At 49.7% G+C, this 12,482-nt stretch overlaps 1 protein-coding gene across 1 annotated transcript in view; it reads left to right on the top strand.

The window, feature by feature from the left end:
* Nucleotides 1–2,819: 2,819 nt before the first annotated feature.
* Ampd3 (adenosine monophosphate deaminase 3) overlaps nt 2,820–12,482 on the top strand; it is a 46,430-nt gene continuing 36,767 nt past the window's right edge. Inside the window, exons 1-2 of the mRNA XM_038335749.1 lie at nt 2,820–2,934; nt 11,930–12,155. Of these exons, the coding sequence (XP_038191677.1) occupies nt 2,913–2,934; nt 11,930–12,155 (248 nt within the window). The 5' untranslated portion in view covers nt 2,820–2,912. The remainder of the gene's footprint in view (nt 2,935–11,929; nt 12,156–12,482) is intronic.

Genomic DNA, 12,482 nt, shown 5'->3' on the forward strand with positions numbered 1-12,482 from the left:
CCGCCTGAAGACTGCTGCGTGAAACCAACTGTTCACTCTTCCCTGGATAACTTCAATAAAGTTACGGAACAGTTCAGAAACACCCGTAAAACACAGTGGGAGCTTTACTACACTTTACAATGAAATGTTGGGGGACACAGGAAATCCTATTGCTCAGGGCCAAGAACTTAATATCCGTGAGATGTGTCTCTTTAACCCAAAGGACAAATGTTCCAAACTTGCTGACCTCTGCTGACTATGGCTGTAGCAAGTGTGTTCTATAGAGGGTGTGTGTACACCCACACAGCAAGAACAACAAAACTAAACCCCATAATGTCTTTCAGGTAAGGGGGTATTTTTAAGGGAATATTAATAAATGAACCATATTACAGGATGCACTATGAAAATGGCATTTGGACTGTTCCTGCTACATAAGTTTAATGACAGAATGAATGTGTCACCTATCCCCTTTGTCGCAATCTGTGTGTATGTGCCAAAGCCAGAGGTTGTCTGGTGTCTTTCTCAATTGCTCCTCACCTTACTTTTTTGAGACACAGTCATCACTGAATCTGAAGTCTGCTGGTTTATCTAGACTGGCTGGCTAGTAAGCCCCAAGTATCTTGCTGCCTCTGCCTCCCCATTACTGGGATTGTGGGGACACATTGGTGCAGGGCCACAATATGTGACCAAACTAAGGTCCTCATGCTTTTGAGAAGTTTTTTTACTGGCTGCACTATCTGGCCAGCTCTGAAAGCATAGTGTTTATAATCTTCTAATCACTATCTCAATGAAAATACCCTATGTATTAAAACTATTTTCTAGAATGGTTGGTAAATACTCACTGAGAACATTGATTTCAGTTTTCCTGTGACATTTCACACTTACAAAACTGGGAGGTGTTATTTAAACAGAATTCTGATTTAATAAGTGGAAAGACAGAGTTCTGTTTATTGTTGCTTGATGTGTTTTGTTAGAAAACAAATAACAACAGCCAAGGGGTTGGAGAGATGACTCAGCAGTTAAGAGCACTATCTCCAACACCCACTTGGTAGATCACAACCGCCCATAACTCCAGTTCCAGGGGATTCAGTGTCCTCGTCTGACCTTCTTAGGCACCAGGCACAGAGGTGGTGCACAGATCTATATGGGAGCAAACCATTCATACACATAAAATAATCTAAAACAGAACAGTAGCCATTAGAACCAAGTATTGCTATTAATTGAATATGCTTTAGTCTCATTAACTATTAAACTAGGGTTTAGTAAACTCTGACTAGGATTAATAAACTAGCTTAACCATGGTGCTCTCACCAAGTGGACTGCGGCCAACTTTAACGTGAAAAGAAAAAGCTGCAGCAAACCATTCATTAGAAAGAAAGTGATTTGCTGGGTGTGGTGGCACGCGCCTTTAATCCCAGCACTCTGGAGGCAGAGGCCGGCCTTCCACAGCAAATCCCATGCCAGCCAGGACGACAGAGGGAGACCTGTCTTATTTTATTTTATTATTGGTTCATCTTTACCACATCTTTTGACACTTGTTAGTGTGCTTTGTAATGTATATTAGCAGTCACCTGTGTATCATGTAAAACTAAGTAGATCGTAAGCATCAGGTTATGAATAAAGTTTGGTGCCTAAGCGAGACAGCTGTGAAATGAGTGCAGGCAAGCAGGGGTAATGGCCTAAAAGACGCACAAGTCAAGGATGGGTCCCCATCGTGGCTTAAAGACTGGGTGCTTGGTGATGTCAAGACTAGAAACACAGGCGGGCCATTAGGAGTTGGGCCTGGGACCCTCTGGTTGAGATGCTCTCTGCTGTGTTAGCACTTGCTGCTCTGGAGGATTCTGGGTCTAACAGCTCCCAGCAGGCAGGAGGCTGTTAAAACCATGGGAATGGGCCCGGATTCTCTGAGAGAGCTGAGGGAGTGATCCAGGGAGCTGGCATCCTAAGATTCTCTGGAGCAGGAGCAGCATAATGGAAAACCAGGCCATGGAAGCTGAGAAACCGGTTGCCCAAGCCTATGGAAAGTGTGCCTCACACAGCGTGTCTGTACGAGGGCGGCAGGCACCGGGTTCTAACTTTGGGAGTTCTGTTCCAGGAAGGAAGGCGTGGTCAGAGGACTCTAGTGCTGGGAAGAGGTGAGCAAGGGTGTACAGAAAGCTCCCGCTGGCCTTGGCGACTCGGAGGTCATTCCGGACTTTGAGGGGCGGGCATAGAAACCAGACCGCAGAAGGCTGGAGAACAGGGGAGTGTGTGTGTGTGTGTGTGTGTGTGTGTGTGTGTGTGTGTACACGCGCACGCCTGTGTGTTGGGAGGGGCGGGAAGGTGATTCAAGGGACCCGGCCGACACCTGGAGAAAAACCAATGCTTGAAGATCGGTTTAGCTACCTAGAGTAAGTGTCCTGGCGGGGAATTGAGCCTCCAGAATCTTGTTTTGGGGAAAGTCCTAGTGGGAAGGGGAGGAGGTCTGCAACACCCGGGGGCGCGGCGTTGCAGTTGGGCTGGTGGTAGTGAGGCACAGAGCGGGTATCCTGGCTGGCATCTGACCCCGGACTGTGTCGCGGCCCCGCGGAGCCCGGGTGGAGCCGGGCTCGCTTCCGGCCGAGGACAGGGCGGCCACCGCGCCCGGGTGCTCAGGTTTCCTGCTGGTAGCGCGGCCCAGCGCCGCCGGTAGCTGAGGGTCCTCCAGGTAGTGCGCGATCCCGCAGCGCAGGCCGCTCGTGCCCCGCCAGCCCGAACACCCGGGCCCTGCTGCGCAGCACTAAGCTCGGTCCCCGGGAGCTGCGGGCTCCTGCCGGACAGGCACGGGTTGCAAGCGCGGCCTGGTCGGGTCCAGCTCCACGCGCTCGTCTGCACAGGCGTCAGTGCACTGCAGCCGCTGCCCTGTGCGCCCTGCCTGGCGCGGCACCTGCGCTCCAGCCCGGCAGCCAACCCCCATGGCCCTGTCCTCCGAACCGGGTGAGTGCGCACGATGCTGCGCCGACCTTGGGCCGGCGTCCTGCGGGAGTCCCCTGAGATCGAAAAGACCTGAACCTCCGCAGTGCCCACCCCCAGAGCTTGTCCCCCGTCCCGTGCTGCCTTTCCCTACCCAGCAGTGGCCTGGGCTCCACAGGCCTCCGGTGAGCCTGAAGCGGCTTCCTGGCATAGAACAAATTCGCAAGATTTAGGGATATTAAAGATTCTGGGACTTGCTGGCTATTGAGTTCCTGGACAAGTTTCTAGGTGCCCGAGACCCGTGGGATGTGTTCGGCTGGGGTGGACTTTTAGCGGGAGGCAGAGGTGTGGACGGGATGGTAGGGTGATGAGTCGTTTGAGGCCCCCCCTTCTTACCTCCTCTATCACCGCTTAAGGGTGGAGTACAGCTTTGTTCTCTAGTTGGTTGGTTCCGCCCTTGAACTTCCTGCGTCTGCTTTGCGAGCAGATTTGCTAATGGCTGGTCTAGGTTGGCAGAGCCCTGTCATGTAAGATTGATAGGCCCTGGATTGGAGACAACTCCTAACTAGATTGTCCCCGAACTGTATGTAGCTGGAAGCTTCTTAGTGATAAATAAGCCAAGTTACCGAGTAAAGGCTGGCAGCGTTGGGTCCAGCATGGTCCTGAGCGGCTGTGGATTAGACTAAGAAGACATGCCTGCCTGGATTCAAGGAGTCATGGATGTTGCCATGGGGCCTCTGAGCCAGTCAGAAGGAGCCCCTGCTCCATCATTAGCTCCACCTCTGGGAGCGACTTGGAGGGACTTGACTTGCTCTGAAGAAGCTGAGAGGTCGCCGTTCTCTCTAGGTGGGTTGGTGGGATACTCTTAGCCCCCCCCACCCCATCTCAGACCTGAAGTCCTGGAATCGGGTTAGCAGGCTTTCAGCTACGTCAAGACACTTTCGAGATAAAATGTTTGCTTTTCTTGCTCTTACTCTTGTGGTCACTCCAGATGGCCTCTAAGTCAATCACAGATCTTGACAGTATCTTGGACAAGTGCAATGCAGGCTTAGAATTAGGGAAGAATATACTTTTCTCTCCTGAAACATTCGGCGGCATGGCTCTGCTGCCGTAGATTAGCCTGTTTCCTCCATGTGCTGACTGCCGTTGTAGGGCAAGAGACAATGGCTCTGCCTTTTAATCCCCCGTATGAGGAACTGATGAGGGTGCAGGCTGATGACTCGAGTCCAGGAAGTAGCAATAATAGAGGGGACGACTTCTCCCCCCCTCAGATCTGGTTTCACATTTAAGCATGGCTTCCGTTTTCCCGTACTCAGGTAGGAACTGGGAGAGTACCTGATAAACATCAAATAATCAAATAAAAGGAGTCAGTGTCTGTGTGAAACTTTGCATTCATTTTCCTTCTGGGCTCCCTTGTATCTGCTATCACGATGATGAAGAAGATAATGGTGCTGACAGGTAATACCTACGAAAGACACATGCTGAGCTAAGGATGAGTCTAAACACTTCCCATGTGCTGACTAATTAATCATGGCATCTCATGGCATTGCTATTTTTATTACTCTTCTATTATAGGGAATAAAAAAGCCACGGAAAGTTTCATCATCCGCCCAAGGCCATGTAAACAAGATGTGGAACAGGATTCAGTGCTGGGTCGTCTGACTGGAGTCTGTAATCTTAACCATGCACACAACTGACTCTTGAGATCCCCAGAGGGGGATTCTACCTCAGCTCAGACCATTCATTCATTCATTGTCTTATGTAAACCTCTTTTCAGGGTGCACGTGTGCGTGTGTGTGTTTGTGTGTGTGTATGTGTGCATTTGCATGTGTGTGTGTGTATGTGTGTGCGCGCGCGCGTGCGTGTGTGCGTGTGTGCCGAGTGCCTTGGCACTGGGGTATAATCACAGTGAGACAGATGATGTGTGTGGAGGTGATATTTTGCAGGTGCCCAACTCTTGTCACACATGTCTCAGGAATGAGAAGGAAATTGGCCCCTCTTGGCAAGCCTGTGTCTTGCTTTTAGAGAGTAGAATGATGTGTTTCATAATGAGTCATAATTTGATCCCAGCCTTTGCTGCCATGTAGGGACAATTAAGTTATAAAAGTGAACACTCCCTGGTCTCTGGAGTAGGGGATGCAGGCTTGGGTCTTGTTATCTTAGTTCATCCTGTTATCCTTTCATGAGGGATCAGGAGGGAAGTGAGGAAGCTGGGGAGATGGCTCGGTGGGTAAAGTGCTTGCTGCTCAAGCATGAGGACCTGAGTTCAGATCCCCTGAACCCTCATAAAAATTGGGTGCATCAATGCCCATCTGTAACCCCAGCCCTAAGAGGACAAGACAGGCTGATCCTGAGGCCTTCTGGCCAGGCTAGCTGAACAGTGACCAGCTCAGTAAAGAGACCTTGTCTCAGAAGGATATAAGAAACAATTGAGGAAACTGACATCAACCTCTGGCTTTCACATGTTCAGGTGAGTGCACCTGCACACACACATGCACACATGTAAAACACACAATGCACACACATACATATGCACACACTCAGAAATGAGACTTTAAGCAAGGGATGAGCACGGCTCAGTCCACTGAGGTATGTCGGCCACAGAAGCAGCAATTTGCTGGTCTCAAGGTAAACCATGAGGTCTTGAGCATCACAGGTCCTCCTGAGACAGAGTGGTCCCTGTTCATTTAGCCATGAAGGCCCTTGGCCATTATTCTGCCCTTGCAATCGGAGCAGAGCTGCCCTACTGCTCTGCCTAGACCTGGTGGAGCTGGCTTCACAGTTAGCTTGGTCTCGGGATGGCAGCTTTCTCTAAACTGGAAACCGAAGACCAAGTGGAAGGCATTTCCTAGCTCTGATGCCACGGGATATTAATAGATGTTCTTTCCCATGACGGGGTGGCCAGTGAAGTGTGTTCAGTGGCCTCTTTACTGCGGGACTTCTCACTGATGTGTCTACCAGTAGAAGCTGTGGTGCTGGGCTTTGGTGGCACATGTCTTTAATCCCAGCATTTAGTAGGAGAGCAGGTGTGGATCTCTAAGTTCGAGGCCAGTTTGGTCTATGTAGTGAGATCTAGGACAACCGGGACTACATAGCAAGACCCTGTCTAGAAAATAGCAACAATAACAAGACCAAGCCAAACCAAACGGAAGCTGTATGGAAATCCCTGTGAAGAAAGGGGTAGTTTTAGATCTTCTTCCCTTTTGGATTTTATAGACTGCACTTTGTTTAGACCAAGGCTATCTAGAATCCCACTAAAGGCACAGAATAAAATTACCTGAGTGTGTTGGACTTAAGAGTCATGGTCCAGGATGTTCTGATCACTTTCCTTACATGCCATTGCCTTCCCAAAACGCCCGCAGTGAGAATCATTTTCCCATTTGTCTTTTGACAGAGCCGTGTGTGTGTGTGTGTGTGTGTGTGTGTGTGTGTGTCCAAAGGGCAGAGAATGTGTCAGAGCTAGAGTTACAAGTGGTTACTTGATGTACATGCTGAAATTGAACTCAAGTCCTCTGCAAGAGCAAGAAGGCACTCTTAACCCCTGAGCCATCTCTTCAGCCCCTTGATAGAATCATTTTAAGGGCTTGACTTCCCCTTCCCACATACTATAAGCACACTGAATTATTTAATGAATAAACACGGCTTCGCTTCCAGGTTGTGTGTGGCCTGCTGACTGTACTGTTTATGAAACAGTTGTGTGCACAGGTGGATTGCGATCTCTGGGTTGCTAAAGCACAGCAGGAGGTCATGTGTCAGCCCTGTAATTCTGCTCTGGGCTTCCAGGAGTTGCAGTGTGGGCACAACAAGGCTCAACCTCTCGGCTGGACATGGGCAGGTGACTCAGGTCCAAGACAGGGCCACAGCTAGCCAGCTGGAAAACAACTGACCCGTGCTTCTGGACTCGTCGCCTGGGCTCGTCGCTTCGGGATTTAAGCAGCACGATAGAAATAGCCGCCTCACTCAGGGGACTTTCCTAGACCCACACAGTTTGGTGAGGTCGCTGGAAGGCATCTTCACTTTCCTAAAGGGCTGGGGAAAAGCTATACACAGGGCTTGTGTATACCTGTTTATGTCTCTGTTGTCCTCTGTGGGTCACTTGTGAAAAGACAGTTATAGAATCCAGCCTGCGCTTTGGGACGCTACTGTGAGTAGGGGTAAGGAAAGGAGGACAGGGGTGAACGTGGTCGGGCCAGGTTTGGGGTGCTTCTGTCCTGTCTGTGAGTGTGGTGTGTGTATATGGGTGTATAGGAAAGAGAGACTGAGACACAGAGAGAGGGTTGAAGGGAGTCTGGCAGCGCTTGTTAGCTGTCCAGTCACCTGGATGTGTGGTTTCTTTTAGGAAGAGGAGAATAGGCTTTTTATCTCAGCTGCCTGCCCTTCTGTCGCCTGCTTCTGTGTGGAGGTCACCCCTTATTCTGGGCTCTGTTCTTTTCTGGCCAAGGAGGAAGCAGTTCATAGTCCTTTCCTCTTTTTTGAGGGGGAGGGAAGTAGGAGGAGGCATTGAGCTCCGGGTTGTCTGTCGACTTGTAGTGTGCCTTCAGGAGGATTGTTTTACAGGACGGGACTTCTGAGAGCAGGCAGAACAGCCCCTACTGTACATGAATTCCCTTGATGAGGTGATCCCTATTGTCCCATCAGGCCTAAAGTGGGGTTCATACAGGAAGCAGCCAAGGTGATGGCATCACCAGTCCCCGCTCAGCTTTTATTGGAGCCTGGGCATTGGAGGGAGGGCAGCTTATCTTGTGTGGCTGCCCAGGAGGGCAGCGGTGCTGGCTGCTTTCATTTCTTCTGGTGAAGGCTGGGAGCAGGGCCAGGACGGGGTGTTCAGGATCCTACATCCATTTTGCCTTGGATAACCAGCGTTACCTGAGGCCTTTAGGGCTTTTGGAAATTTTCCACTTGCATTTCGTATTCGCAGGAGAATTTCCAGCCCAGACTTTGCCTGCTCACAGATATGCAAAACAGAGACCTCCCACCCTAGCCACAGCAGGGAGGACTCAGCTAGCTGCTCCAGCCCTGACTCAGCTCCAGGCAACACAGGCAGCTCGTCGCCTGTGTGGCATCCTTAGACTCATTTATGGAGACACCAGGTTCAGGTCTGTAACCCGGGTTCTGCATCGAGGTTCTGGCAGGAGGAGGGAACAGGTTTGTTAGTGTAGGGAAGGGTTTTGGTGGCATTGGGCCACATTTCCGGGGGTTGTTGGGGGGTTGTCTTGGTGCTGTGCAAAGTTGCTGTTTCTTGAAACTGGTGGTGTTTGAGACTTTCTAACTCCTGGGCAATTGTTCAGGCTCACGAGCTGTGTGAAGCAGCAAGATAAGCTGTATCGTTAGCTGACTGATGCTGGCGAGTTCACAGTTAAGTCTTACAACCCTGCTGGCTTCAGTTGGCAAACGGTTGAAAGCCAGGCATGATGGGGCAGCTGGAGCTGAATGAACTCTACTTGGCATTAGCAGAGTGGGCTTTTCTTGGCAAGACCGGCCTGGCAGGTGTTAGTGGTTGGAGAGGGGAGGGATGGTGAGGATCTGTCTAGGATGGCCAGAAGGCAGCAGATGTGGTGCAGGGGTTGAGGCCCACTGAGATCCATTCGCAAGCCTGGGACTGCGAGAAAGCCTGGACCAAAGTCCTCATCAGTGTGTGGGACGCTCATCAGAATTCTTTAGTTGATTCATGCAAATTTAAAAGAAAAGACTCTGGGTGGGAGGGGCAGGGAGGGAAGAGGTAATGTGCGGAAATGAGCAAAATACATCACATACATGTATGAAAAATCACATAACGAAACCTGTTGTTTTACACAATGAATTTACACTAGTAAGAATTTAAGAGAGAAAAAGGAAAGGTCCTACGGGGAAGCACTTTTCTTCCATCCTGGAGTCTTGTGTGCCCGGTGGACCTGGGGAAGGCGGGTTTTCCTCCATCAATGCTCTCAGGCTCCGCCTAACCAGGAGCATGTATCTTCTCTTGGGGCCCAGTATGAGGGAGGCAGGTTCAAGCTAAGGAAAAGGGGAGGATCAAGGATAAGGAAGATGCGTGACGAAGAGTATGTTTGATTGACTTCAATAAGTCAACAGAGCTTCAGAGATGAAGATGGTGGCAGAAGAAGCCTCGGGCATAAGGGCTATCTATTCCAAATGCTCCTTCCTGGGGGGGGGGGGTCCAGAGTGGTGTGTCTGGCTCAGGTTATGTGCATCTGTGGAAGGGGTGGTTGTACACAGGATAGGAGCTAGGCAGAGAGGTCTCTGTGGTACAAACTTCTCTGAGCCAGTATTTTTCTGTGTGGGTCAGGCAGGAGAGGACCCATCAGTCAAATCTTGGAGGAAGAAGTGTGACTTACTTTCCTCTTATGGAGTCTTAAGACCATCCATTTTCTTTCTATTATCGTAGTATTTTAAAAAGTGAAAGTAGCCATGTGTAGTGGTACACACTTTTAAACCAGCACTCGGGAGGCAGAGGCAGGGAGATCTCTGTGAGTTCAAGATTGGCCTGGTTTATACTACAAGCTCCAGACCAGCCAAGGCTACATAGTGAGCTCAAAAAGAATGAGAATAAAAAATGAAGTTATAGTGGCATTAATTCTTAAAATAAGATATCCCAGCTGGGTATAGCTGTTTATACATTATAATCCCAGAACTCAGGAAGCTGAGGAAGGAGGATTGCTGCAAATTTAAGGCCAGCTTGGACTAGAGTGAATATCAGGTTACTCTGGCTATAATCACAAGATTCTATCTTAAACAAAAACAAAGCAACCCAAACCAAAACATCTATCCCCTGTGGTCCGGTTATTTTGAGTGTGCAGCACTCCTATGGCATCTGGTCATTTTCAGTGTGTAACTCTCCCATGGCCCTGATCATAAGGGGATGCATTTTTTTTTCTTTTTTGTTTTTCAAGACAAGGTTTCTCTGTGTAACAGCTCTGACTATTCTGTAACTTGCTCTGTAGACCAGGCTGACCTCGAACTCACAAAGATCCACCTGTGTCTGCCTCTAGAGTGCTGGGATTAAAAGCGTGTTGTGCCACCACCAGTCAGCTAAGGGAATGCATTTTTATATCATTGTAATCAAAACACAGCACAGTTTTTGTATCTTAATTCTTTATTTACTATTCACAGGATCTTTAAACTGTGGATCCTGTTCCTTAGTTCAGGTTATTTCCTTGCTGATTTCAGGAGGGCTCACTTGCTCCGGCAGGATTGCGTCTGCTGCCCTTTGTCTGGATCTCTCTGTGTCTGCTTCAGAGATGTGACATGAGGTTTAGGATACTGCAGTTGACTGATGGCCTAGGAGTTGGGGGACAAGGATCTCACTTTGTCCTTGCTTGCCTTCCAAGCCTGCATTCTCCCTGTCACCTTCGTCTTGAGCCTCTGCTCTGACAACCCCCAACTACACACACAGCCAGTTCTGTTCCTCTTTCTCCTCACAGGGCACAGGCTTCTGCTTGTTCTCGGCTGATGTGCTGTCCCTGGCTACTCCCTGGACCCTCATGGTTGGATGCTGGGTGGTCCTTCCCCTCTGTCTTCCTTAGACTGAGAGGCCCCAGAAAGACACATCCCTGGGTTGTGGAGGAGGGAGGGATTTGGTTTCAAAATCAAGACCACAGACATGGCTCGGTCTGCCCAGTACCAACCTGTTTTCTTCCTTCCTGTTTGTCATGAATTAGCCATACATGCTACAGAGAAGACCATCGTACTGAGCCTCTCTACTACCTAGAATTATGTCACTTACAGTAAGAGGGCTCTAGAGACCATTTACATCGTCCCTTAATCTCGCAGATGAGAAAAATTGGAGGCCTCAGAGCAAATGACCCAAAATGGCCTAATGAGCCCTGTCCTCTAATTGCTTCCCATCCTTGACTGAGCACAGCAAGCCCCATCCCACCCTCATCTAACCTAGCCAACAAAACCACCCTCTCTTCAAACAGCCTTAAAGACACTGGTAGTAGGTGGGTAGGGACCCCCCCCCCCAGCTCCCCTGGTGACCTCCCCCCAAGCTCCCCTCCTCCCCTGCATTTTACAAAACTCCTGGGGAAGGATCTGGACTGTTGATAAGGTTAATTTACCCAGTGAATATGCTCAGGACAGTGAGGAAGAAGGAAGGGAGTGAAGAGAGAGAGAGGGAGGGAGGGAGGGAAGGAAGGAAGCAGCAGCAGTAAAGAGAGGCGGATGGGGAAAGCTTCTTCTTTTAGGAAGTGAATTATAGATGGCCGTGGCACACGCCTTTTATCCCAGCACTTGGGAAGCAGAAGCAGGTGAATCTCTGTGAGTTCGAGGCCAGCCTGTTGTACAAAGTGAGATCCAGGACAGTCGGAGCTGTTACACAGAGAAAACCTGTCTTGAAAACAAAAAAAAAACAAAACAAAACAACAACAAAACAAATAAGGAAGTGAATTATCAGCTGAGTGAATGATGTCACTGCTTAAAGCCTTTGATGTATGTTCAGTGCCCTGTTAGATAGTTCTGGAAGGTTGGGGAAGGGGGGGGGGGGACTTGGGACTGTGGTCTCTTGAGTCCTTCTTTTCAGCTCAAGGTCTCACTTCTTGAATGACAGCGCTGCTGGGTATCCCCAGGCTGTGCTAAAGCTCTCTGCTGGGTCTGAGCTTGGGCCTTCCCTCTTGGGGAGCAGGTGTGAACTGGAAGGTGGTGTGCAGGGCTGGCGGGCCCCCAGCAGTCTAGAGAAGGGTTGTTCCTTACCCTCTCCTGATCCTCTCTATTTTGTAAGTGAAGTTAGGAGGGTGGGGCTGCCCATTCCCACACTTTTGAGAACCCGAGAAGCCTAGATGATTAGTCTGTCCTTTGATTTTTGACATTTGCTGCTTATGAAATGTGAGCTGTCCTCTGCACTTCACACCCACTTACTAATGCAGCTAGTTTTGAAATCTGGTCTGCTGAGCTTGCTCTGGGAATCCCTCTCCATGTCCACAGCTGACTCAAAGACCAGGCCTGGGGTCAGTGGCCTGGACTTCACTCTGGGGACTCAGGACATCCTCAAAGCCAGGAAGGCTCACATTTGTTCTTTCTTTGCCAGCCGAGATGCCTCGCCAGTTCCCCAAGTTGAACATGTCCGATTTGGACGAGCAAGTCCGGCTGTTGGCGGAGAAGGTGTTCGCTAAGGTGCTCCGAGAAGAGGACAGCAAAGATGTCATGTCCCTGTTCACTGTCCCCGAGGACTGTCCCATCGGGCAGAAGGAAGCCAAGGAGAGAGAGCTGCAGAAGGAGCTTGCGGAGCAAAAGTCCGTGGAGACAGCGAAAAGGTTTGTTCCCACGACCCAGCTTTCATGTGTGTGGAGCGTGTGACCTGAGTTGGGGCATCTGAGGAAGAAGATACATCCCTGGGTCTTCCGATGCTTTCTTAATCAAAGCCACTTAACTCACTAGGTATTTACTGAAGGATGCCTTGATGTCCTCTGCCTATGTGAAAAGACCAAAGCCACCGTTCTGCTGTTAGTGCATGTTGTATTCATGCATATTCATGTGCATGCAAGAACATGCGTGTGGGGTATGCAGCATGTGTGTGACCTACATGTGGAGGCCAGAGGTCTACCTCAGGTGTCGCTCCTCAGAAACTATCTACCTTGTTT

This window comes from Arvicola amphibius, chromosome 1 (assembly GCF_903992535.2).
Source record: "Arvicola amphibius chromosome 1, mArvAmp1.2, whole genome shotgun sequence".
In the NCBI taxonomy this organism is placed as follows: Eukaryota; Metazoa; Chordata; class Mammalia; order Rodentia; family Cricetidae; genus Arvicola; species Arvicola amphibius.